This window comes from Saccostrea cucullata, unplaced genomic scaffold, assembly GCF_032062105.1.
Source record: "Saccostrea cucullata isolate Sc308-1 unplaced genomic scaffold, CSIRO_AGI_Scuc_v1 ctg4589, whole genome shotgun sequence".
Lineage (NCBI taxonomy): Eukaryota > Metazoa > Mollusca > Bivalvia > Ostreida > Ostreidae > Saccostrea > Saccostrea cuccullata.
This window is the reverse complement of record NW_026934603.1, coordinates 1-25138: the sequence shown is the minus strand read 5'-3', so window position 1 is coordinate 25138 and position 25138 is coordinate 1. Positions and strand designations below refer to the sequence as shown.

Below are 25138 nucleotides of genomic sequence, written 5' to 3'. Positions count from 1 at the left end.
AATAATTCTCTAACAAAAAAGAATTTAAAAAACAAGCAAGTTTCTTCACATCATGCCAATATTCTTTAATCTAGTAAGGGCTGAAAAATGATTGTGTTTTCACCTTAAAAAAAAGAGACATAATAATATCTGAGTTTTAAAAATAATTTATTACCAAGATTTTTACAACAGTTTCAGAGATGAATCTCCATTGCAATGCATTCAAGTTTTATTCTGTTAAAAGACCTACTAGTACTTGGAACTAATCGACTGCATTGTCTAAACTTTACAATAATCTGTAAAAATATTTCTTAGTATAAATCCAAAGATGTTTCCTAAATTTTCATTCAAGACATACATAAATTGTTGCTGAACAATTAAAATAAATATGGCATTATCATGATTATTCAACCAAAACAAGAAGAAAAAAGACATGAAAAATTGAGAAACATCATGTTACACAAAATTTGATCAATGGCAAAAGGTAAATGAAAAAAGATCTCAAAGCTGTAAGACAATGATATGCAGAAAAAAAGTACTTATGAAGTTACTGTATTATTTAATCTCATCCTGAGAGATTCCTATAACATGAACTTGAATCAACATGAAAGAACTTGACACAGATCAGAATATGATCATAGATCACTACATGTCACAAAATATTCTTAATACAATGTAGTAGTGTTAGGTCAATAAGCCATATAAAAGCGTCTTACAATTATATATATTTGTTCTTTTTAATATTTTTCCTCATTCCTGTTCCAGTCGCTGAACAAAGTATGTTCTAAAGTTCCAATTGATAGAAACATTGGTAGAATTCATACACTGAAAACTGAATGGTGTCTCTTCCACAAAAACGATAGGTTCCATCACAGAATTCCCACGTAGTGATGAATGAGATGTGGTTTAAATACTGGACTAAATATTACATGACCATTATATTCTCCTTTATTCTCCTGATACCTGTCAAAAACATGAAAAAATATTATTTCTTCAATCTTTTAATTCAATTATAAATTTTTCTTTACTCTGAGGTTGGGGACAAAAATAAGTCTAAATACAGTATTGTAATACTTGCAAAGAAAAGGTAAATACTGCAAAATTTTTCATTTTCATTAACATACCACAAATGTAAAAGCAGAATTTGTAACAATTTAGTCCAAAATAACTTAAGTTTTCTTAAAGGCTTTTTTTTTTTTTTTTTTTTTTACAATTTTGATATATCTTAGGTGCCTGGAACGTAAAATATTAATATCGTAAAAAGGCCTGGAAAATGTCCAATATTTCAGATGAGTAACCAATAAAAATATGTCATTTACTTTTATTCTAAACTATGAAGAAGAAAGAGTTGTTTCTTGGTTATGTAAAGCAAATTTCCAAGTACTACATGTGTAACTTCCAAATAGAAACTGCCTAAATAGAATTTTAAAATATACAATGGCAATTCTAAATAAACCCAATACACAAAACACACCACGGCACTATAAAATGGTTAATATCAAATATGTACAATTCAAAAAGGTATGTGTATAATGTTAATTTCAGTGCTATGCTGTGTAATGCTATATTAACCAAAGATGTACAACTTGCAAAACGCTTATGCTCCCCCCCCCCCCCCAAATTATTGAAATTCAAGTCCAAGGGGAATATCTCTGTCCAAAATGGCTCGATTGTACCCAAAACAAAACTTGACCTAGATATTCTTATGATAATTCTGTATACCAAATTTTATTTCAATATAAGCAACCTCTGCAAAGAAAAAAATGGAACAGATGGTGGACCAACAGACAGACCAACCAATCAACCAACCGACACACAGTAGCAATTTGCCATCCCTTCTTCAAAGGGGGCATAATTATGTAAAGCTGATTTTAAAAAAATAAAAAAATAAGTAAAATGTAAATTGATTTCAAAGAACATTGCTGCCCCAAAAAGATAAGACACAGATTAATAGCTAGCATCAAATGGTATCTCTGTATCCTGGGGTAACAAGGAATTTTGAAGTTACAGTGGCTGCAACATTATTGTTGACAAACCAATCGTGTAGAATCATTCGTGTATTGTGCGTGATCGTTCATGTAACGTGCAAGATCGTGCGTGTATCAGACTCAATCGTTTGCAGTATTAATCGTGCGCGATCGTGCGTTTAGAAACATGTACATTTCGTTTTGTAAGTTTTTAACAGAATGTTCTTTGTTAAACAAGCATTTCATTTGTTATTTTTTAAAATCCAAATAAAATATATGAAGCGCGATTTGCATAATTGAATGCAGAACAAACTAATTATCGCTCGTAAACAAGCAATATAGTAAGTCGTACAATATAATGTTCTCGTCAAATAGCGCGATCTGTAGTTACTTAGATGTTATATAATACTTTTTTCTCTGATTTTCATTCTTGTTAACTGCTAATTGTGCTCATGATATTTTTAAAATCAGGTCATCAAAAATGAATAATTGTTTTACAATTTAAAAAATCATTTCTCAATACTTACATGAATATTTAGTCCGTGAATAATTATAAATGCACTCGACATGATTTTTCAGGGGTTTGTTTATCAGTGTAACTTTTTCTGTTATGTACTTTTAATTATTTTATTTAATTTCTGCTAATAAAAAATGCGAAATAATTGGCAAGTTCATTTTAGAGAATCACATATATTGCATCAATGGAAACATGGATATAGCATGTAATTCAAATCATTCGATGCTGCCATATTTTTTTTAATTGTTTCCCCCTTTCTGCATATTATAAAATCCAATTCAATCAAATTTTACAGTCCAATTGCACGTGCATCTTCTGATAGAGCGAAAAAATCCGTTTCTTAGATCGGAGAATTTCCTATTAAAATAATAATAATTTATAATCTCAAATAAAAAATAAGTCTTACATGTATTAGATTACAGAAATATCCATTTCCATTTTTTTTCAAAGTCTATGAAATACACTTTAATATTGAAAATACTTTGAAATCTATAACCAGTATTTATTCGTATTTCGTTTTGAAAACATCGATTCCTAAATATTTTGAGTGAAGAATCGTGCGTTTGCGTTAGCAATCGTGTAAGATCGTGTAAAGTATAGAATCGTTTGCGAGAAGGATCGTTCGTGTAACAGGTTTAATCGTGCGTTAATCGTGCGGAATTGTTCGTGTAACGTGATCGTTCATGTAAGTTGTCAACAATAACGTTGCAGCCACTGTAGTACCGTATACACTCGCCTATAAGTCAGATTTTTGGGAGTTAATCTAATGTCCAAAACTCTATGTCCGACTTATAGGCGAGCTATAAAATGAAGGGTATTATATGAGGTCAGTCCCTCTGAGATATAAGCTTATTAAATACAACCGACTTATAGGCGGACAGACTTATAGGCGAGTATATATACGGTATGCTGAATAAGTTTTTTGGAATCTAAGTTAAACTCAAAATGGGGAATGATGAAGTCATAAAACAAAATATAAATATACACTGTATTAGGGTACATGTATGTAAACAAGGTTTTAAAAAAAGTTCAATCCTTCTTGCCAAATTAAACATCAAGTGTACGAATTTTGATGATAATATCTAGTATTGAATTTTTAATAAGGTCAAGACAAAGGACAGAAAATAAGGTCAAGGTGATAGGGAGGTTAAGGTCAGAAAATTTATGACACAATTGAATTGTTCTATCATATGTACATGTATCTTTGTATGATGTTGGTGATATCTTGAAGTTTCTATGAAACAGAGCTGAATGCACTGTTTTGACTACACATTACTGAGGTTTGAAAGACAGGATGGGGAAGGGCCAGAAAATTCTACTTGGTACTTATACAGATAAGCCTTAAATGACAGTAAAAATGCACTCTTCACTCCAAGAAAACTTTAATTTTGTATTTATTATAAAAATATATAAATTTAAACAAAATGTATTTTCAAAGCTTGAGAGGCTAAAGAATTTAAGCAATTTAGCATTATTTAATCTTTAATTTTTTAAGCAATCTTCAAATTTGATATACTGGATTTCATTTATTTTGTGTTTTTTGAGAATCTGAGGTTGTTACAGGGGTCAATTTTATAAATATAGGGAATGAAATCTAAGGATGCCTACACAATAAAGATTTTAAATTGTCTAGCCAGACAGTATACATTACATTTGGCAGAAGCACGGAATAAACATATCAAATATATGATGTGCATACTGTGAAATCACTAATTTTCATGGGGGTTTAATTTTCGTTGTTTTCAAGGTATGAAGAGACCTATGAGGCTATAAATTTATGTCCATCATAAAATGCAATTTTTCAAAATATATTACTAACTTAACAATTCTTCACCCATGAAATCAACTCCCAAAGAACCAATATATTTCCCTCAAACCATGAAAATTTGATCCCTCAAAAATAAACGATTTTACAGCAATACAATATATAGTACTGGAATTTAGGGCTTGAACATTGGGTCTTATGCATATGTTCATGTACTTTGGAAGGCATAATTAGTATTATAGTACAATGTAGTTGCTTTTTAGTTTCATCCAAACAGATTGTTTTTTAGTTTCATCCAAACAGATTGTTTGGTATGATTATTAGGACATTGTAGTGTGTGAGGTTTCTACAGAATAATAGTGTCTACATAGACAAAAGTGAATAAAAGAATGTTCCGGGAGGAAAAAAGCCACTAAATTTAAGTGTATAAAGTGCACATAACAGTCATTTTACCAATTTGAAACTAATTATCTTTTAAGTAAATCATATAAAAATTTTGGAAAATAGTTCTTATAGTTCTGGATGTACCATTAAACGATTAAAGCATATGTACTGGGTAAATGGTATACATGTATATGTACAATCTCCCCATCGAGGAAAAAAAAATAGTGCACAATATGATTGTATTTTATTGTACCAAAAGGTATTGAAATTTATTCTATTTTACTGTAATTCATTCCTACTGAAATCCCTATTATGAAGAGAAAAAGGGTGGAAAATTGTTATTTTTCTGCCTGTGGAATCGTAAAAACCAAAGTAAATTCGTCAAATTAGTTGTTTGACTTTAGTACATTGATAATATATATGTATAATAATATTAGCAACTAGACACCACAGAAATGAAAATATGATGTGTGAAATACAATGCTCTGAAGAACCATCAACTGCTCAATACCTTTCCAAGTGTTTTCCACTTTTATTTCTGAAGTACAAAGATTATTCATGTTAAAATGTATCTCAATGTAAGAACTTTTTTTACAAAGTTATATAACTTTATATATTTGTCGATTGTCAATAATTGTTATAAACTTACATCTTTTCCTCTTTTTAGTTTCACTTCAACTCTGAAAAAATAATACCAAAATATACACACACAAAATAGCATGAATGAAAATAAAAACCAACATATAAAAGTAAAATATTATTAATCTATTAAGTCCCTGTTTCAGTAACAGTGAATTCCCACCTGTGTTTTTTGCTTTTATTTTTCTTGTGTCGTATAACCCCGCCCCCTTTGTGGAGCTTCCCTGAGTGGTTGTGACTGGACTCGTTGCTGTCGGACTGTCCGTTTGTCTGTGGTGTGTTGGCACTGTTCTGGTTGTTCTGGGAATCCGGACTAGACGGACAGTCTCGGTCACCTGTCACAAAAATTCACAATTTCATTTATGATTCGGTTATCCTGTGATTTTTTTCTTTGTAATACACTAAGTGTTCAAGATTTTTTAAAATCAGTTTCCAATCTTTGACAAAAAATGAAGTTTTTTTGTTGATGTGAGCTCTTTGAAGAAAATTAACTAAATCTTCTACTACTTTTTGTGTAAATTACAATGCATTTACAGAGTTACTTCCCATGACATTTTGATTTGATACTTTCTAAAAATATTCTGTACTTCAGTGGCATGAGCCTATATTACAGTTTACAGTTTCTTCATTTCTTTTTCATATTTAGTTTAAATTCAACTAGTTGAAGTTTAAGAAAGCAATGATTCTGAAAGTATAGTTTATGAACCAAATACTTACGGTTTTTGTCAAATGAATCTACTATACCACTGACAGCCTACAAAAATAAAAAATAATTTTACTTATAGACATTTATTCTATAAGATATGGGTTAATTATCTGCATTCTTTGGTATTACAATGCCTGATGAGTGACTGTGCTTTCAAAATGAACTATCAAGGTATTTATCATGGTACATGATTTAAATATACAGATAAAATGTATTGTGAAAACAATTCAAATCTGTACTGGCAACATTTTGATCCAAACAGAAAATCCTGCTTAGCAGAGCAAGAAGCAGCATTTCAGATTTTTAGCTAAATATAATAAAATTGACTCACGGCAGCCGATGTGACAGAAGATTTGGAGAAGAGACGATCGGCCTCCTTGAATTTCCTGTTCCGTTTGTCTGCCTTACTGTTTGTGTTCCTAGAAAAGAGGCTGTGGATTGGCTTGGGATTAATAGGGGATGAAATGAACATGAAATGACAAAATGCATGAATATTTTAAGCATGATATCTCAGAATCACATGAAAAGATAAGATTTAAGTTAAAAGAAGGTTTTGACTTTAGGCAAAATTTGCTATGATGAAAATCATGGTGATAATGGTTATTGACATTTAAAATATGATTAATGTAAATATGAGGGGATGAACATGATTTCTACTACTCCTGACTGACTATAAGTGTGCACATACTGTATAGGGGAGGATAACTCATATTAATTCTCAATACATCTGTATTTTTGCAAATGTTGCACTTTACCGAAACATAAATAATTCATATGTGTTAGAAATTCACTTTAAGGAAATTGAATGCAATCGTTATTTGTGCATGAATTCAGATTCCCGCCACAAATTGCCACAGAAAAAAAATTGAAATTGAACACCTACAAATTTAAACTCCAAAACAGAATGTTTCCTGTTCACAAATTTAAAGACGGCTTTAAATGAATGTAATAACATTCAGTGTTTACATAGCACGCCTTCAAAAGAAAGCCTTGTATTAATTTGTTCATACTTTGTATTTGCTAAATATCTATCCCATCCTCTGATAATGTTTCCATAGAGCTGAGTATCTTCTAAATAACTCCCTTCAAAAGCATAAATCTGTCTTTCAAGATTGGCAAGGGTATCCTGAAAAAAAAAAAATCAAAATACATTTTAATATGGATTTAAATCTTAGTATAGTGTATAAAGACTTAAGATGTTAAGTGTTCGATATTTTGAATGCAAATTAAAAAAAATTAAAATGCAGTCATATTTATTTGGAGGTCCAACTAACAAATTTTCCTCTTTGAACAGCCAGTTTAAAACTAGCATGGCAGAAATAGAAGAGCAAATACTGTATAATTCGGGATCCCTATTAACTGCCCCTGCCCCTATAAGCGCCCCCCTTAGTCTTTTTTCAGTGGTCAGGAAATCAGCGCCCCCCTGTACAGTGATTGAAATTGTCTAGCATTGTATCAAAAGTCTGAAAAAATTTGAAGGAAGTGAAAATGAAACTGGCAGAAAATGATTCATTTAGCATAATTTGGGTGGATTATCTTCACTTAAAGTAAAGTTTGACATTAATTTAGAGATTCTTTGAATTTTTTTCAAAACATTTTTTGAAGTTATGATATGATATTAAATATTACGAAGAGAATACCAAAATAACCACCCTGTTTTCGCTATTTTCTGAGCCCCCGGCTCTTGATGATGCTTTCCGGATGGAAAAACCTCAAAAAAAAGAGAAGGAAAGAGTGTAACAGAGGGTTTGTTCCCGTTTTGCACACATTTGAATTACAGGTAATTAAAATATCTGTGAAAAACAGGAATTTGACCAGGTGAGATTGCTATAGTCTATACCATACTAAGCTTAGTATGTGAAAGGTGAACTTGTAGTGAAAAAATAAGAGAATAAATACAAAGTTAAGGTATTTGATTATCTGGTGAACTTATTATAACATCTTCTTCATGTTCTTGGCTTGTGCATTATTTTCAAATTAATTTTTATTCACTATTTTCTTTATTACATGTTATATCTTTAGTTCAGTAGAATTTTATCAAGATTGAAAAGTACGTATTCTTTTTTTTAAGAAATTGGACTTAATAATAAATAATATTAAACAAATATTAATAAAATCAAATATTTTTCAAAAAATATAAATTTCAATAAAATGCTTATTAAAATTGTATTAAACCTCTTAAGAATACATTAATCTAAATCAGGTATTCACAGGTAAATCCAGGTAAATCCAAACCAGAAATCAGACTATAATTGCTATCAAAACACACTTCACACCTGTTGTTCTATACTAATTACCAAATGTGTGCAAAACGGGAACACACCTAACAGAGGATAGGGTACATCGACCAGGTAACTTTGTGGTTAGAGCACTGGCACGCTTAGCAGCCAATAGTGGGAGGTCCCACTCTGGCCGACACTTTTTCCCCACCTGTTACAAGGTCTCCTGTAATACACAACTGCACCCGCCTGCCCTCAGTGAGATTTGTAGAAACTAAAATTTTTGTAGTGAGGTCTTATGAATCTCAGACAAATGCCACTCAGTGATTAGAGATATCTTCCCAGAATTTGGATCAATTGATAGTTTTGGGGTCATCGGGTTCACTTACCGGTGGCTGGATAGCTCAGTCACAGAAACTTGTTTCGTATACGCCATTAACCTACTTTAAAATGACATTGTTCACTTCAAAAGATACATTATAAGTTTGGGATTATAGATGTACGATAAAACCAGAGACTTCCGAGTATTCATTCAGAGGTCTCTGATTTTATCGTACATCTATAATCACAACCTGAAGTAAATATATCTTATAAGATGCCTTAATTTGTATAGAGGTAATTTTTTAGGAATAAATGAATGGTCTACGATAAAGAGGCTCGATTAGAGACTTCTGAAACGATGTCATTTTTAAGTAGGTAAATAATTCATATAAACAAAATATGAACTTGAAGCGGAGGTGCCTAAAATTGAGTTAGGTACCTTGTGGTAATTAAAAGTATAAATACGAAACAAGTGCCTGAAAGCTCGGTTGGTACAGCATCTGACTGGAGACTCCGCGGGCTTGGGTTCAAATCCTGATCTGGACCTTTGCATTTTACTCCTCTCCCGTTACAGCAGGATTTAAATGGATTGAATTGAATCTCCTGATCATATATACTTTTTTCATTCAATTACATTACTTTTCTGCTTCCAGCCCCATTTTCTTTCACTAAAATTGATTTACCCGCCATTTATACTCGTCATAACAGCGTCATAAGCACAATATTTTCGTTAACAGTTGACACAGATTATGTTTAAACGCAAGTGGCTAGTTTGTAAAAGATAGAATGACTTGTATGAATAACAATTACCGCTATTTCGGTCCTCCTTCGTACTAATTCATTCAGTTCTTCTCTTGTGTTTATCATCGACGACTTCTGGGTACTCATTTTCACCAGAAATGTGAACTGTTCTTTCATTGGTTGACGCAACTTTAATTTTTTTGTAATATTGAACCCGATCTTAATGAACATGCTTCGTTTGGATGAAAGTACTGAAAGTACTAGCACACCTAAAGATAAAAAGCTTCAATAATTTCCATGTATGATTGAAAACAGGACCCTTTTGAAAAGGTATCTTAAAATCTTGACAGTTGGAACCCATAAACGTGTAAAAATAATTTAATTTATAAAGAAATCGATTTTCATTTAGTCTAGCATTAGATAACAATGCTCACAATAATAGCATGATCTGAAATAAGAACTGATGCAGATCTTCAATACATATACGTCTGGCAATGAAAGCATTTTTTTAACACTATATGTATTATATATAACACTTGAAGTACATATGAATACGTGTAAAAACATCCTTTTTTCCTAATGTATTAGATACCTTAAGTATTTAGTCCTAAAATATATTTGATTATCAATTTTTGTTAAGAAAATTCTAATTAACCTGGTGCTTTTAATCATTATGAATAACTACTCAGTATAAAAATGATGAACTTTGAAGAGTTACCATGCATATATAAATACATGCTACCGTGTAAAAACAGACAGTTTTATGAACATTTTAAATTTTTGAAAAGCTGATTTTCAGAGCTTTAGGTTTGGACTACCTTAACACGTTGTTCACATTGGACCTAACAGGGACGTAGCAACGGAGGGGGGGGGGGCAGCGGGGGCCGGCCCCCCCCCCCATTTTTTCCTCCCAACATTACATTTTTTATTGAAAATGTCCATTGAAAGGTTGGTTGCCCTCCCCCCACACACACACATCTAACCACAGTATAGTGATAGATAGGAAATGTAGTATTGTATGCCAAAAAAAAAAAATGAAGGTATAAGGAAGTTGGCCTTGAAAAAAGTTAGCCACTAACCCCCACTCCACCTCCACCCCCCGAAATAGGATTTTCGAGTTTGGGCAATTTCCTTTTTTTTTTTGCTTGTCAACTTATACAGGTAAGTAAAAAAAAATTTCTCTTGCCCCCCCCCCCGCCTCCCCACTTCAAAAACGATGCTACGTGCCTGCTTAATATTTAGTTACATAATTATGTACTGTACGTTACGCAATCATTTGATCAATGTTCTAGTTAGAGGTCGATGATTCTTGTGCCTACTCATAATCTGTAATAATGTTTGATGCCTTTTGGGATCTGTGAGGAATTTTTGCTCTGTAGAACCCTCCCCTCCCTCTAATGTAAATGTATGGTTGCCCCCCTCCCCCCACTCAAAATTGAAAAATGCTTCTATGAATAGGTCTTAACCCAAATCTGCATATTATATATTTTGAATTTCAAGTTCATCGATCTGGAATTTTGACACACAATGTGACATTGAATAAACACTTATAAATTAAACATTTGTATACCAAATGTTTAATTTTGCAAAGAGACCCTAGAGAATATACGTACCATATGAATTAAGTTTTCCATGCGTAAGTCTTGCATAAAAATACATTAAATGAAATTAATTTGCAAAATTTATTGAATATAAAAAAAATATTGTGTACACAGAGCATTGTTCATCTGAAATTTACATAATTATACTGATGCAAAATTAAAAAAAAAATAATCAAATATTATACACATGTAATACATAATGTTTTGAGTTTTTGTTCTTATGTCTATTCGCATTCGCTATTGTTTAATCGGCCAAATCATTCACCATTATCAAAGAGATCTTGGATCAAATCGTAATTTCCTTCGTTTCCGGACTCTGATTCAGAATGGTAACTCCCTCCCTCTTCTTCCTCGTTGTCTGATTGGCTCTTGTTCATCAGTGGGTTGCGACCACGTGATCGAGAAATATTTGTGATTTTTGATCGTACTTTTTTGCGACCCCTCCGTGCCTAGATATGAAAATTTTAAATACTAGTATGCCTTTTATTTCTCAATAAAAATGATGCAATTTGATTCTAGAAAAAAAATTTATCAAAAATAAGCAAATACGCCAAATAGAAAAATGTTTATATTTTATAATGCATGTGGTAATATCACATCAAAAATGTGTTTCAATAACTTTACCGTGACGATATCGAACATCCGCATCTTTTCCATATAGTACTCATTTCCAAGCAAATCTGTTGGTCGTACTTCAGCAGTTGCGGGTAGATTTACCAGGTAAATGATGTGAACATTTTGAGGACCAATAACATTAATATTAAGCCATGGGGGTCCTCGGTCCAAATCACCATGATCCGTGGATACTTCATTTGGGTCTTGTACTGGAGTAGCTGAGGGCCTTGAAAAAAATTAAATACATGTAGAACATATAATGAAATCAAATAGAAATTTTGAGAAAAGAGATAAAAATAGCTAAATTGAGGTTCTAATCATTACTGCAATCATTTTTAAAAAATTTTGCAACGACCATCAGTTACATCTTTTTCAAAAGCAATCATAAAGCACAATATCCAATACATTTTCGCACATATTTTTATCCTAGGCCTGCAGAAAAAAATTGTTTGATTTATATTAGAAAATATTGGGAAGACATGTTAGTTATTTTAAATTTATCCTAGAGCATGAGAATTTACTACCTTACAATAGGGTAAATCACTATTAAGGAAAGTTTGATATTAAAGCTAACCTGGATTTAGTAAGGTTTGTTCTGCGCCTCTGCATTGTACTGAGAGAAATGAGAGCTGGAAGTATGGGATCAACACAGTTTAACCAAAGCGAGACTGGCAGCTCGTCAATTATTGGCTCATTGGCATCCATTTCTAGAGCAACTTTGCGGACGCCAGGGGTGGCAAAAACGTCATCCCATCTCGATTTTCCGTACGACCTGTATCTCAGTCTCCTATCATGTTGTAATTCATCATCTTGAATCCCTACACAAATATTGAGGGCCGGATGGTCTTTTGACCCTGGAACTAGCAAGCCCTCTTCTTTGAGTGCGTCTACAAAATGTTTTGAAATTGGGAATTCTGGGAGTGTTTGATTAGATCCGCCGGATGATCGAAAACGTTTAAGAAACTTGAATCGAAATCGGCGCGCCTGATCATTCTGTCCGCTTTGGCTGGTTTTTCTACTTTGGCTAATTTGGCGCTTGGATCCAAACCAGTGGCCAAAACCGAGCGCACCATTTCCAAATATCCCCATTCTATGGATCTTTCATGTTAATCTATCTATAAAAATGAAAAGAATACTTACATAAATTTTTAGTAAAATAAAATTAATCAATGCAAGATTCGTTGTATTTGGATGTGACACGTACATAAAGTAAAACTCTTAAGTTATTCTCAAATATAATAGAATTATACATATACTTTGATACGTTGAACATACACCTAAATGTGTATTTAATTAAATCTAAAAAAATGTGAGTGGTTTTAGTTTGAGCAAGACCTTTTTCAAAACATATATGGTAGCTTCAAATCATATTCAAGATTGTGATGCACAATAAATTAAGTCTCACATAAAATAGCAAAACATTCACTGTATTAGTACGCTTGGCTAAACCTTAACTTATCGAGAAAAATCTGCAATTAATTCACTTTTTTTTTTTTACATGATAAACACTTTAAACGTCAATCACATATATCTATATCCTTAAAATATTTTGATAAAATTCCTACCGTGTTGACCGTGTTACTTACCCAAGGAAATAAGCCAATTATTTTTGACGTCATAATCACATAACGTAAACTGTATTCATTGTGACGTAAATTGCTTATGACGTACGTAATACTATCGGTACACAAGCACTTTGGAAAGATGAACATCTTTTTTCTGTTTTACATTTGAATTGCATGCATGCTCATGTGTGCAAAGTGTCATTAATCTTATCATCCCCAACTCCCCGGTTGCAGGAGACTACATGACAGTTCACGAACAAACAATTACATCGGGTACGACATATGCAATTTTAATTATCAAAAGCAATATGGCTGCGCCCATGTGAGAAGACGTGAAGTCAGTGAATACCCTGATATCAAACGTGTTTATCAAATTGTCAGTATTTATTTTTTATTATTTACCAATTTTGTTAATTAGAATGAGTAATAGGAAGCGAACAGCGTTCACTCTAAAGTGTAAAGCCAAAGAAGCCCCCGCATTAAAGAAATATCGAGGAGATGTGTTGAGTTTCGCGAAGGCTGTCGATGATTCAGATAAACACCGATCTTTGATAAAAACAGACATATTGTACTCAAGAAAACAAAGGAGGAAGGACGAGAGAAAACTTAAAAAAGCTCGAAAACATGCATATCGATGTGGGAGAGAGGTAAATTGTTTGAAACGTACATACAGATATTTCTATATTTTTCATGTTTAACTTTATCTAAATTGTGAGTTGAATATTACTCAAAAGAAAAGTCTTTACGTTATATGTACTGTCTTCTCTAGTTATTGATGTTAACCCTTAGAAATCCCAATGTTCTTTAATGATCTCTCAATTCTTTACGTTATTGGTGCAAAATTCTTTTCAATGACATTCACATTGCAGAAAAGTCTAGCCACTTCTACATAGCAAACATTGTACTAGAGGCACATATATACATTAACTTCCCAAATATCAAAAAAAAGGAGCTCTTTTACTGTATACAGAATCAGAGTAGGATTTAAAATACGTCAGTTCTTATCTTAAAAAGCATGTACATGATGTATGAAATAAATCTTCCAGAAATTGTATAAGATGAAACAAATATTCCATGTTGTGTTTTCTTTTGGGCATGTCATCAACCTCCTGAAGTTGTCAAGTTATGTATTTATTTATCAATTTGGGCAGAAATCAAATGTGATTTTATATTTTATTTCTCCAACTCGTTGAATGGTGTTCTTTTATATACAATACAGAAGGAGCTATTGCCTTCAGCTGTACATAAATAAAATGTAAAATGAGCCAACTCCCACATAGGTCACTTTAGAATTTTGGTGAAAGAACATTTAACCCTCTTTATTGGTGAAATCAAATGTATAGTAAAACTCATTTTATAAATTAGTAGTTACAAGGATATTGTGAATTAACAAATACAGCGAAGTTATCTTGGATCCTATATAAAGTTTAAAAATTCCTTATTTAGATATACGGAATTATGGATTTAGCAAAGTAATTTCATAAGTCCCAGTGACTTCGTTGTAACAAAGTTTTACTGTAATTGGTTAAAAGAAAGTGTACTCATTGATTTCTTCTGGTTTTATTCTTTCTTTTATGAATATACATTGAATTATCACAAATTTCTGTTTTTCAGCTTCCAAATATGCAGACATGGACTAAATCTAAGGAAGATGCTATTAAAACAGACACAAAGAAGAAATCACTGCAAAAACTCAAAGAAAAGAAAAAGAAGCAAAAAGCTAGAATGAAAGAAATGAAGAAGATGAAAGAAAAAGAAGTAGGTTTTGAAGAGGAAAGTTCAAGAGAAAGAATGAAATGAAATATACAGATGAACTTCAGTATCTTTAAGTTTGAATACTGTAGATCACTAAATTTTTGAGACACCTTATTTTCGCGAGATTGTCATTGACTCTTTGTAAGCGAGACATAATTTTTACGAAGAGTTGTTATTAAGGTCTTCCGTTTCCAACGGAAGACCTTCTACTGATTCTGAAGATTAAGATTATTCTTATTATTCTTTTTTTTTTTTTCTTCCTAGACGCCAACTTTGAGGCCTCATATCTCGCTCATTTTTTAATGGATTTTGTTCAAATTTTCAGACATGATAGACGGTAATAAACTCTGTCAGAATGTTGTCAATAATTTCAAAAAGTCACTTCCGGTTTTGAGTTATTTCCCTTTAAACGAAAAATTATAGGCTTTCATTTCCAGACAAAGGCTCGGAGACCACTAGAGCTGGAGCAGAAATTTTACTGGTTTTTGATAACAGAAGGATTGAAGTTGTGCACATCGGTTTTTGTTTTTCGATTTCTCTATTCAAAATGGCGATATACAGGGTTCAAAAAATAGAATGCCTGAAAGAGCGAAAATTTACACATGTTTTCCTTTTTATCTTGAAAACTAAAAATATTTTGTTAAGACATGTTGAACAAAAGTTGTGCATAATTGCAAGGGCTTTCATTTAATACTATAGAAAAGGGGCTGGCCCCTAAAATTAGGGATCTCTGGAGCTTGAAAGTTTTTGCTTTATAACTCAAAAACGGTAAATATTTCGATCTAGATATATCGAGCAAAATTGTTCTTTAACACCCTTTTGATCTGATAGGAATGTTTATTTGTTCGAATATACCGGGGTTATTGCATAATATGCAGTCGAAAGCAGGTCAGGTAAACATGTAGCGTTTTCATTCGGCAAGTAAATCTGACCTCAACATGTGTATAACTTGCTGTAAATAATATACCCTACGGTATTTTATGTTGATTTTCTTCAAAATAAGGTTTTAACGTGTTTTATGATTAACTATTAAATCATGTATTACAACTACTTTTTCTATTTTTCTTTATAAAATTTAATTAGTTTTATAGTGAACACGTCTTTAAAAGCGGAAGATATAAAATCTACCTTTCTACGTTTATCATTGTAACAAACTATATAATTAATCTTAAACTTTATACATTGAATAATTCACGATCATTAGTTGTATACATATTACGATCCCATTGTTCAGCGAGATGTTTTACAGTTATGTAATCAAAGCCACAAATCCCACGCTGTCGATCTACATGTAGGTCACGAGTGTACCAAGCACCTGTGGACATAAACAAAGCAAGTGTTTGTGATTGTATATTAGACCATTGTGTAGAAAGACCTAACAATTAATAGAAAACTGTGTTTTTAATTACATCGCGTTTCAATAAGATTATTTTACCCATCTTTCATATTTAATCGTAATTCCAAACACTGGTGCATAAAATCATTTTGAACTGTGTTCGCTTTCTTTGGCCTGTTCTCGCAAAATAAACAAAGCAAGTGTTTGTGAATGTATTAGACCATTGTGTAGAAAGACTTCACAATTAATAGAAAACTGTGTCTTTAATTACATCGCGTTTCAATAAGATTATTTTACCCATCTTTCATATTTAATCGTAATTCCAAACACTGGTGCATAAAATTATTTTGAACTGTGTTCGCTTTCTTTGGACTGTTCTCGCAAAATAAAAAAAAAAAACTCTATTCTGTGTAATGTATTTTATTTCAATTGTAATTGAGAAGGGGTTTCGGCAAATAATTATAATTAGTGATGGATAGTGATAGGTATTATTTTACATGTGCGTTTTATTTTTACCATGATCACTCTTTTGTTTCTCCATTTACCGAGGTATCATTTTTTTAAAGATTAAATAAACATTGAACATAAAAAGTAATTTACAATATACTATTGTTCAGGTATTTGTAATACCGTTATAGCAAACAGGTTATATCCAGCTTTGTCACTTTGTGTCTAAAGTTGTGTTGCCCGGTCCTCGTTTACAAGCACGTGGTTGCAGAGAACAGTGGGCATATATGAAAATCCATTGTGTACTCCGATAGTTACAAATGGAAAATTGGGTTTAAAATATGTCGTTTCTTTCATATCATTTCATTTCACTCTATTTCAGCTTGTTTAAATTAATCGTAATCGCTTGTACATTTAGTCATTGTAAGTTTTATGCATTTTGATAGCCGAATAAACACTACCTTGGTTTGCAATCCCCCCCCCTCTGTTTTTATCGAGGTGGATATTGTTTTATGAGTATTAAACTTACATGTACACATGCATTGTAGTTGTAAGTGGAGGTGAAGTTTCTAATTCACGGGAAAACATCCAACGTTAAATTAAGCACTTTTGAGTATGCAGTTATTTGCTACTAAACTTTAAAATGTTATTGAACAAAAATAATATACCTTTTCGTTGAATAAACAGAATATCTCAACATTGCACGTTTTGACATGCTTGTACATGTTCAGTCGATGTAAGTATAAATATACATGAATGCACTTTGCCTAGAATAACGGCCAAAATATATACATGTACATCCAAAGTTTAAGAATACGATTTTTAAAAAATTGAAAATTCGTTAATGCTATTTATCATTAACCAGTATCTCGACGATAAAACATCAATTTTAATTCTTTACCAAACGTCCTCCCGGTCAGTCATTGTTAATGTTGGTGACATGAAATGTAGATACTAGGGTCTCAGTAAATAATTTCACCTTAATTATCCTCATCGTCATTCGGTGTTTTCATCATTAGAAATAAATTGTTTGAGGACGTTTTGTTTTCTCTTCTCACATTGGTAATGCGTAGGAAAAAGTTTTTAAGAATTCGAAAAATAAGACAATTATTTCTTAAACAAAGCAAACGGCATTTTACAAAAAAGGAAAACGAGAAGAAAAAAAACGTGTCTATTTAGATTAAAAACACAACGCATCAATTTGTATTTGATTAATCCACATACGTTTTTTCCCTTCTCCCATGCATTTCGACTATACGGAAAAAAAGGATCAGCAAATCCTTTGGTAATATTTAAAGAAAAAGGTGTTGTACCTTCAAGACACTATATCCCACAGGCCTTTAAATCGCTTAGAAAAAAAATTGTGTGTATTTTTTTCCAACACCTCAATTTTTTTTCTAAGCGATCTAAAGGCTTGTGCTATATCCGAACAGTTATTACAGAGACTACCAAATATATCACGGCGTCCCTGAAAGAATTATTTTTAAATATTTCAATAAATTCTGATTTAGTTCAAAGAAAGCCACGCTGTTGTATACAAACATTCCAAAAATAATCTTTCATGTTTCATGGACCGACACATGGTTAAATTTCCTCTCATCACTATAAGTACCCCCCCCCCCCTTTAACATATTTAAAATGAATATACAATGTCTTCCTTCTGCATGAGCCGAGAATGTTAGTTGGTTGATTTGTTTTTGTACATGCGTATATACATGTAGATTAAGGCTGGTGTTGAATTCCGAAAGAAAGTCACAATCTATTTTTTTATGTAAACCAATAATCATTCTATGCCCCGTCATGAATATGGCTTGGGATATAATGTTTGTCATGTCGGACGTCTTCCATCCTGCCTTATCTCCTTCCGTCACACTTTGCCTTTAGCTAAGTTCAAAGCTCAGTTTCAAACAAACTAACCAAGATATTTTTAAAAATAATCAAACTTCATACACAGTATAGCTGCAGAAAAAGAATAGTTGTACTTAGGGCTGGGACGATACAACTTTTTCTATATCGATACGTATCACGATATTTGAGACACGATACGATATGTATCACGATATGTTTAATTGCTTATAAAATCTTTTTTTGCATTGAAATAAACAAATTATTTCTTTGCAAATGAGAATAATTTATTCAAAATATTTGTTTATATGTTGTAAAACAAAAATATTTTACTCAAGTGTGTTAATTATTATTTATTTCATATCTATATTTATATTTAACTTATTTATTTTATATATTAAACCCCAAATGTTAAATAAACAAAGAAAAACAGGAGTCAGATTTTTTTGGGCGATATTTCGATATTTTTTCAAATGTCTCGATATGTGTATCGTCCTCACATATATCACGATACATCGATATCTCGATATATCGTCCCAGCCCTAGTTGTACTGAGCCACCCACTGAAAAAACCGGTCCTACTAAACAGAGTACGCTAGTACATCTGTACGATAGAAGACTTTAGAGTAAGCTAGTAATAACTGCATATTTTTTGCGGAAAAGTTTTTGAAATATTTCTTCAAACTGAAAGCCTTTTATTGCCTGACGTCACGCTAAGGATCAATACTATAGGGTTCGAAGAGGTCACAGTTAGCCAGCAAAATTTTGTGCATGCTGATTATCATCGGATTTGTTACATGCATTTCAGCAACAACAGTTATATATTCTGTTAGCAGAAAAATAAACTTATTGCTAATATAATACATTGAAGTATTTATTTTCTCTAGCCTTTTGCTAGCATATATTAATTTCATGCGAGTTCTTATACGGATATAGATCCGTTTGACCTTTTTTTCTGCGTTTCTATACTACTGGATTAGTCCATTTGTCTTCTAGGTAAGGGGTGACGCTATTATTTCGCGCCAAAATGTCACATGTAGGTTTTTGCACCCTTTTTCTGGACTATTCTATTGAATGAAAATGTATGTAAAGTCTGTTCTTTTTTCCGGTCGAACTTTGGAAAAAAAAACAAACAAACAATTCGGTGACATTGTGAAGTGAGTTAGAAGTTACATCATTTAAAGTAATAAAACATTTGATGTCGATCCCTCATCTCTGGGAAAAACTTCCTGAATCCGCACCATGGCATTCATATATCGCCGTCAAGTTTGTTGGGTCATTTAAAGCTTTATTTATTTTTCCCACGTTTCCAACAATCTTTGATACTTTGGCATACCCAAGAAACTATCAATCATATTCTACACGTCAGTCATAATTGTTAGATCCCCAATTTCTTGTAGTTATCATATTTTCAGCTGCCACCTTTATATGTAGCCATGCTTTCAAGCATGAATCAAATGTTTTTCCTTATTTACGTCATCCTCTAAAACCATTTTAGACTTGCGGACAGAAGTGTTCATCTTTTCGTCCCGGGTTCGAATCTACAGCGGGACATGATCATGATTTCATTTTTTATTTGAGATACAAACAGTATTATATATGGTTTATGTTTTGTACAACATCTCCATAATTTACTCCAGTGAAATAATTTAACACCCCCCCCCCCCCAAATGTAAACGTTTATAGTTTATCATGCTCATAGATTCTATAGATATTGATGACATAGTCAGCCAAGCTTTTTAAAAAGCTGTTTCTTGTGTTATTATTTGTTCGCGCAAAGGACATAGGGTAGTAAAGGAGCTCTGGGAATGTTGCACAACAAAATTTGCTTGACGTGTGTACAATTCCGAACTTCTTTTCTTACACGTTATTCTATTGAGCTCGCTGCACTCGCTATTATACGGTTCTTGAAAATGAAAGCAACGTCGTAGTCTTTATGAAAAGTAACCGATTTTCTTGATTGTACAAACATTTTTTAAGAAATTAGGGGGGGGGGGGTTAAGTTATACATGTACAAAGAAAAAAAAATAATATGTGTCATTTTAGATTGCCGACGTGCAATGATCTGATATATGTGTACCGTATTTATGAGAGGTTCATATCTCTTCCCTCGTCTGAAAAGTGTCGCATCCATTGATATTTTCTTTTTTGCTACGATTTAATGCTTTAAAAATGATGTCTTTATTTAATTTGGTTATTTTCGATATATAAATATCTGTCCCACCTGTCTGTGAGATGCGATAGTAAAGTGTCTGCCGTCCGTTCGTCTGTCTAGCTGTCTGTCTGTCTATAAACAATTTTTCAAAATACTACTCTTCATACCGTTTTGGTCTGATTTCAATATAACTTGGCACACAAGTACACATCTCTAAGATACATGGTATAGTGCATCGGTTTTTGAATGCTTTAAAATGCGACGTCTTCAACAGTTTTTGTCTGAATTCAATATTGCTTGGCACATAAGTAGCCTTCACTAAGATGCAAAATATCGTGCATCTGTTTTTGATTTCGATGAACGGTGTTGACATGGTTACTAAAAATAGAAATTTCTGTATATAATTCCTTAAAAATGCTACTCCTCTTACAGTTTTAGTTTGATTTCAATATAACTGGACACACAAGAAGACTTCAATGTGATACATAATTAAGTGCATCGTTTTTGATTTCGATGAAAGGTGTTGTCATCATGATTACAAAAAATAGAAATGTATGTGAAATTCCTTTAAAACGCTACTCCTTCTACAGTTTTGGTCTGATGGCAATGGCTATAGTTTTCTGTTCCTTTGTTATAAGTACAAACAAGTTGAGCTATAGTCTCGACATTGTGTTGAACCCAATGAATCATTTTGCCTCGATTATAGTCAGAAAAAAACTCATGGCTGAACATATCCAGTCATTTGGACGAGTCAAAATTAGTGACAGTGAAACTGTAAATTCGCTACCATTTTTCTACTAGTGAAACATTGCTGATATAATGCAGGGTGGGACATGACCTTGACTCGAGTTCAAAGTCCCCAAGGATAAGATGTTTTTGGTTGGACGCATGGACAGAGAGAATATCTAAATAAAATGTTTGAAATTTTCCAGACGGTAACACATGGATAATATTTTTATAACGAGAGCTAGTCATTGCTTAGATCAAGGTCATTTGGAGAGTTCAAGGTCACTTGGAAAGTTCAAGGTCACATATATTCCTTTACAGTCTTTTTCCTAGCTAAACATTGCAAGTTGCTTCTCTTAAAAGGTTTAAATTTTTCACTTATAGAACTTTAGAATGTGGCTTGACCTAGACTCAAGGTTACGTCTTCTTATCCGTAGCTCCAACGGAAGACCTATTCGTTGCTTTGCAACGAGCTCGGCTCTAGTTCCTCTATATAATCGTATGGAATACTTTTATACACGAGAATTAAATTTTCGCGAACGCATTGCCTCGCGTAATTACGCGGAAATTAAGTTCTCGTGAATAAAAAGTGATTTACAGTAAATGTCAGTGACTTATTGGTCTCAACCAATCATTCTTTAAGTTTTGATATAAACCTTTAATACCTCCAATCATTGAATATCTCAAAGTTTTTCTCAGTCCCATGTAGTTAGAGATAACAAATATAGCTACATATATAATTACTCCTAAGACCATAAGATTTATTGAATCTGAGTTCAATATCCTTTCCTGAATTGAATTTTTTTAATCAGGATCCTTTAGGATTAACTTGTTTACAATATTTTTGATACTAAGTAAATCAGAGTTTTCTTTCAAATACCATTCTGAAAGAAAATCTGGAAATAAGACAAGAATTTTTATAGGTGTCTTTAATTTTTTGAGAGCGGACATAATTAATTAATTATAGTAATCTGTTCAATCCATTTACATTACAGGAAATAGACAGCAGAAAGCAGCAGCTGATGGAAGACAATAAGAAGGAAGACAGAATGTTAAAACAGCTGGAGAAGAACCTTCATCTCAACAAAAGGAAGAGTAAAAATCTGCCACAGGCCTTTGTCAACGATGGACTGGATTGTATCCTTATGTACACAATTTCTAATGGTGGTGAATGTTAATTTGGTTTTAATTGTCCCATGGAAGAATTTTCAAGAGATGATACATTTTGATAATAAGCAAAGTGCTGGTTGAGTTATTCTATGAAGTATACATGTTATATTATTTAAAGTATGGCAAATTAGAAAAGTTTTATTATTTTTTCTTGTTTTATGCTATGAAAGAGATTGATTTGGTTGCAGTACCTTGTGAAATGTAGGATTCTCAAACATATACATGTATGTACATATATGTACAATTTATTGTTAGTGAATGTATATGTTTGTAATGCTATTAGACACTGAAACCTTGACACAGCACAGTTTTATTGGATGCCCTGGACAAATCTCCTGAAGATATGGAGGATGATGATTATTCAGATGAAGAAGAACATGGAAAAAGAAAAGGTATTTTGAATTTGTTTAAAATGAAAGTCTGACACACAAAAATGATTACACTTACTATATACATGTATTCTTTTTATTATTTAATGGAGTTTTTAAAAATCTCCACAAAACAAGTACAGAAACTTGTGTCATTGCATTTATTTTCAAAACAAGCAATATATGATTTATAGACAATGAAAAGCTTATTCGGAGATGTAACTTTGATGTTGAATATTTAAAGGCTAAAATAAGATTTTTCCTTCTTTCATATACTCAGTAGTCAAAGATGAAGAAGATTCAGAGCAGGAAATGGATGATGATTTGGAGGAAGAGGGAGAAGAATATGAGGAAAATGAGAGTGATGATGAGGAAGAAGATTTTGACTTCAGTGATGAAGACGAGGAATCAGATTCTGATGATCATCATCCAGTAGTTGATGTTATATCAAAAAAAGCAGCTGATGTCAAATCCATTCTTAAATCTACCAGTGATGACAGGCAGCAGAAACAGGTGAAATTCAAATCAGTGACAGAAGAAAATACAGTCAGAAAAGACAAAAAGAAAAAGGAATCTGAATCAAATAAAAAGAAGAAAAAAGATGTGACATTTGATGATGATGTTGATAGCAATGATGAAGAAATGGAGGAAAAGGATGAAATTGAAGAAGAAGGAAAGAAATCTGATGAAAGTAGTGATGAAAATATTGAGAACATTGAAATTACTGAAGACATCTATGGGAGGTTAAGAGACAAAGAGGGGAACATTGTTAAGAGCTCTGGGCAGACAGGGAAGTATATTCCCCCAGGGAAGAGGGTGCAGATCAGTGATGAGAAGAAGAAATTCCAGCTGGAGAGATTACAGAAGCAGCTCAAGGGACTTGTTAATAGGTACAAGATAATTATGTCAAGAGCTGAGAAACGTATTTTTCTTTAGTCATGTTTTATTATTTTAACATGTTTCATGTACTCAAAGATCTTGTGGCTGTTTTTGAATTTTTTTTAATACCCCTGTAGTCATAGAAATTTACTTAGCTTAAAATTTTATCAGTAAATGTTAATTGACAAATCCCGAATGTACACCATGTGATATGAATTTGTACAGATTTACAGGTATAAGTATTGAAGCCATGGAATTCAACCGCAAAAACAAACATTTAAACCATCTGATGTTCTTTATAGGGCCAGTGAAGCAAACATGTCACAGATCTGTTCTCAGATAGAGGCTGTTTACCGTAGCAACAGTAGGGCAGAGGTCACCGAGGCTCTGTCTGCCATTGTGATTGGTGCTTGTGTTTCTGTTACCATGACACCAGAAAGACTTGCCATGGAAATGATGTTGCTCATCACAATTCTCCATGGCAACATTGGGACAGAAGTGGGTAAGTTGATTTGACTGGAAGATATTCAGAGGGTGCTATAAATCTTTCACTAATTTTTTTTATGCTGTGGATAGAGTAGTTGAGTAGTTACATGTATTTTGTTTTTATTTTAAAGATAGGATTTTGAGAATATGATGATATCAAGATTGCTGCATACATACAATCATTTTAATCTAAAAAAATAACAGTTGAATTGTTACTAAAGGAGTATATATGATAAGAGCCAATTTTGGCCCCCTAAAAATCAACATTTTAGAATGACATTCATATATGTGTAATTGATATTTATTTTGTAGAAAAGATTATACATGTATTAGAAATATTTCTAATATATTTTTCACATTTATATGCACTCTCCCTAGCTGTAAATGACATGAGAAATCATGCTATTTATACTATCTAACAAAAAAAACAAAAATATGCCTTTTTCTTGATGTTTTTTTCTTATTGGAAACATAGAGCGCAGTGTAAAACATACATAATTTTTCTGTCACTAATCAGTATTCAATAGATACATCTTTGGTAAAAATACTTGTTCTAGGCTGCGCTCTATATTTTCTGGAAGAAAAACTGCTTGAAAATAAGCAGTTTTATACAAAAAATGCTAAAATGGCGAGAAAACGTGATTTTTATGATGTCATATTTCTAAAATAACGGCATTTTGATCAAAATGAAAATGACCAATAAAGGTCGCATATATAGCTGTACAAATTAAAGCTATATATAAAGTAAAATTAAGATATTCATTTTAAGGGGCCAATTGAGACACTTGCCATATATCGCTCTTTATTCAAATACTATGTTTGCCTTTAGGGCTCATGCAACAAACAAAGAATAAAAGTACATGTACATGGTATACAAAGTACTACATGTATATATGGAAATGGAATACATCAACATAAGACAATATTTATGACTCATTAATGTATGTTGTTC

General features: G+C 32.3%; 3 protein-coding genes across 4 annotated transcripts; 1 reads left to right on the top strand and 2 right to left on the bottom strand.

Annotated features, from left to right (window-relative positions):
- Positions 1-402: 402 nt before the first annotated feature.
- Positions 403-9433, bottom strand: LOC134241045 (chromatin modification-related protein MEAF6-like). Of its 2 annotated transcripts, none has more exons than XM_062723140.1 (7): positions 9308-9433; positions 6968-7083; positions 6289-6376; positions 5969-6005; positions 5415-5586; positions 5262-5292; positions 403-942 (listed from the first exon to the last, which is right to left on the bottom strand). In XM_062723140.1, the coding sequence occupies exons 1-7, from the start codon at positions 9413-9415 to the stop codon at positions 928-930; spliced, it is 567 nt and encodes a 188-aa protein (XP_062579124.1). In that variant the 5' UTR covers positions 9416-9433; the 3' UTR covers positions 403-927. The 2 variants fall into 2 exon arrangements, with proteins under 2 accessions (XP_062579124.1, XP_062579123.1); XM_062723139.1 differs by having other exon boundaries at positions 437-942; positions 6289-6388.
- A 1516-nt stretch (positions 9434-10949) lies between these two features.
- On the bottom strand, positions 10950-12558 carry LOC134241044 (uncharacterized). The gene is made up of 3 exons (XM_062723138.1): positions 12029-12558; positions 11464-11680; positions 10950-11288 (listed from the first exon to the last, which is right to left on the bottom strand). The coding sequence occupies exons 1-3, from the start codon at positions 12541-12543 to the stop codon at positions 11097-11099; spliced, it is 924 nt and encodes a 307-aa protein (XP_062579122.1). The 5' UTR covers positions 12544-12558; the 3' UTR covers positions 10950-11096.
- A 781-nt stretch (positions 12559-13339) lies between these two features.
- Positions 13340-24202, top strand: LOC134241046 (nucleolar MIF4G domain-containing protein 1-like; the record flags this gene model as incomplete). Its single annotated transcript, XM_062723142.1, has 6 exons — positions 13340-13666; positions 14634-14777; positions 22279-22420; positions 22762-22845; positions 23102-23711; positions 24003-24202. Coding segments are annotated over exons 1-6 (1408 nt in total), but the record flags the coding sequence as incomplete, so codon positions are not given.
- Between the last annotated feature and the right edge of the window lie 936 nt (positions 24203-25138).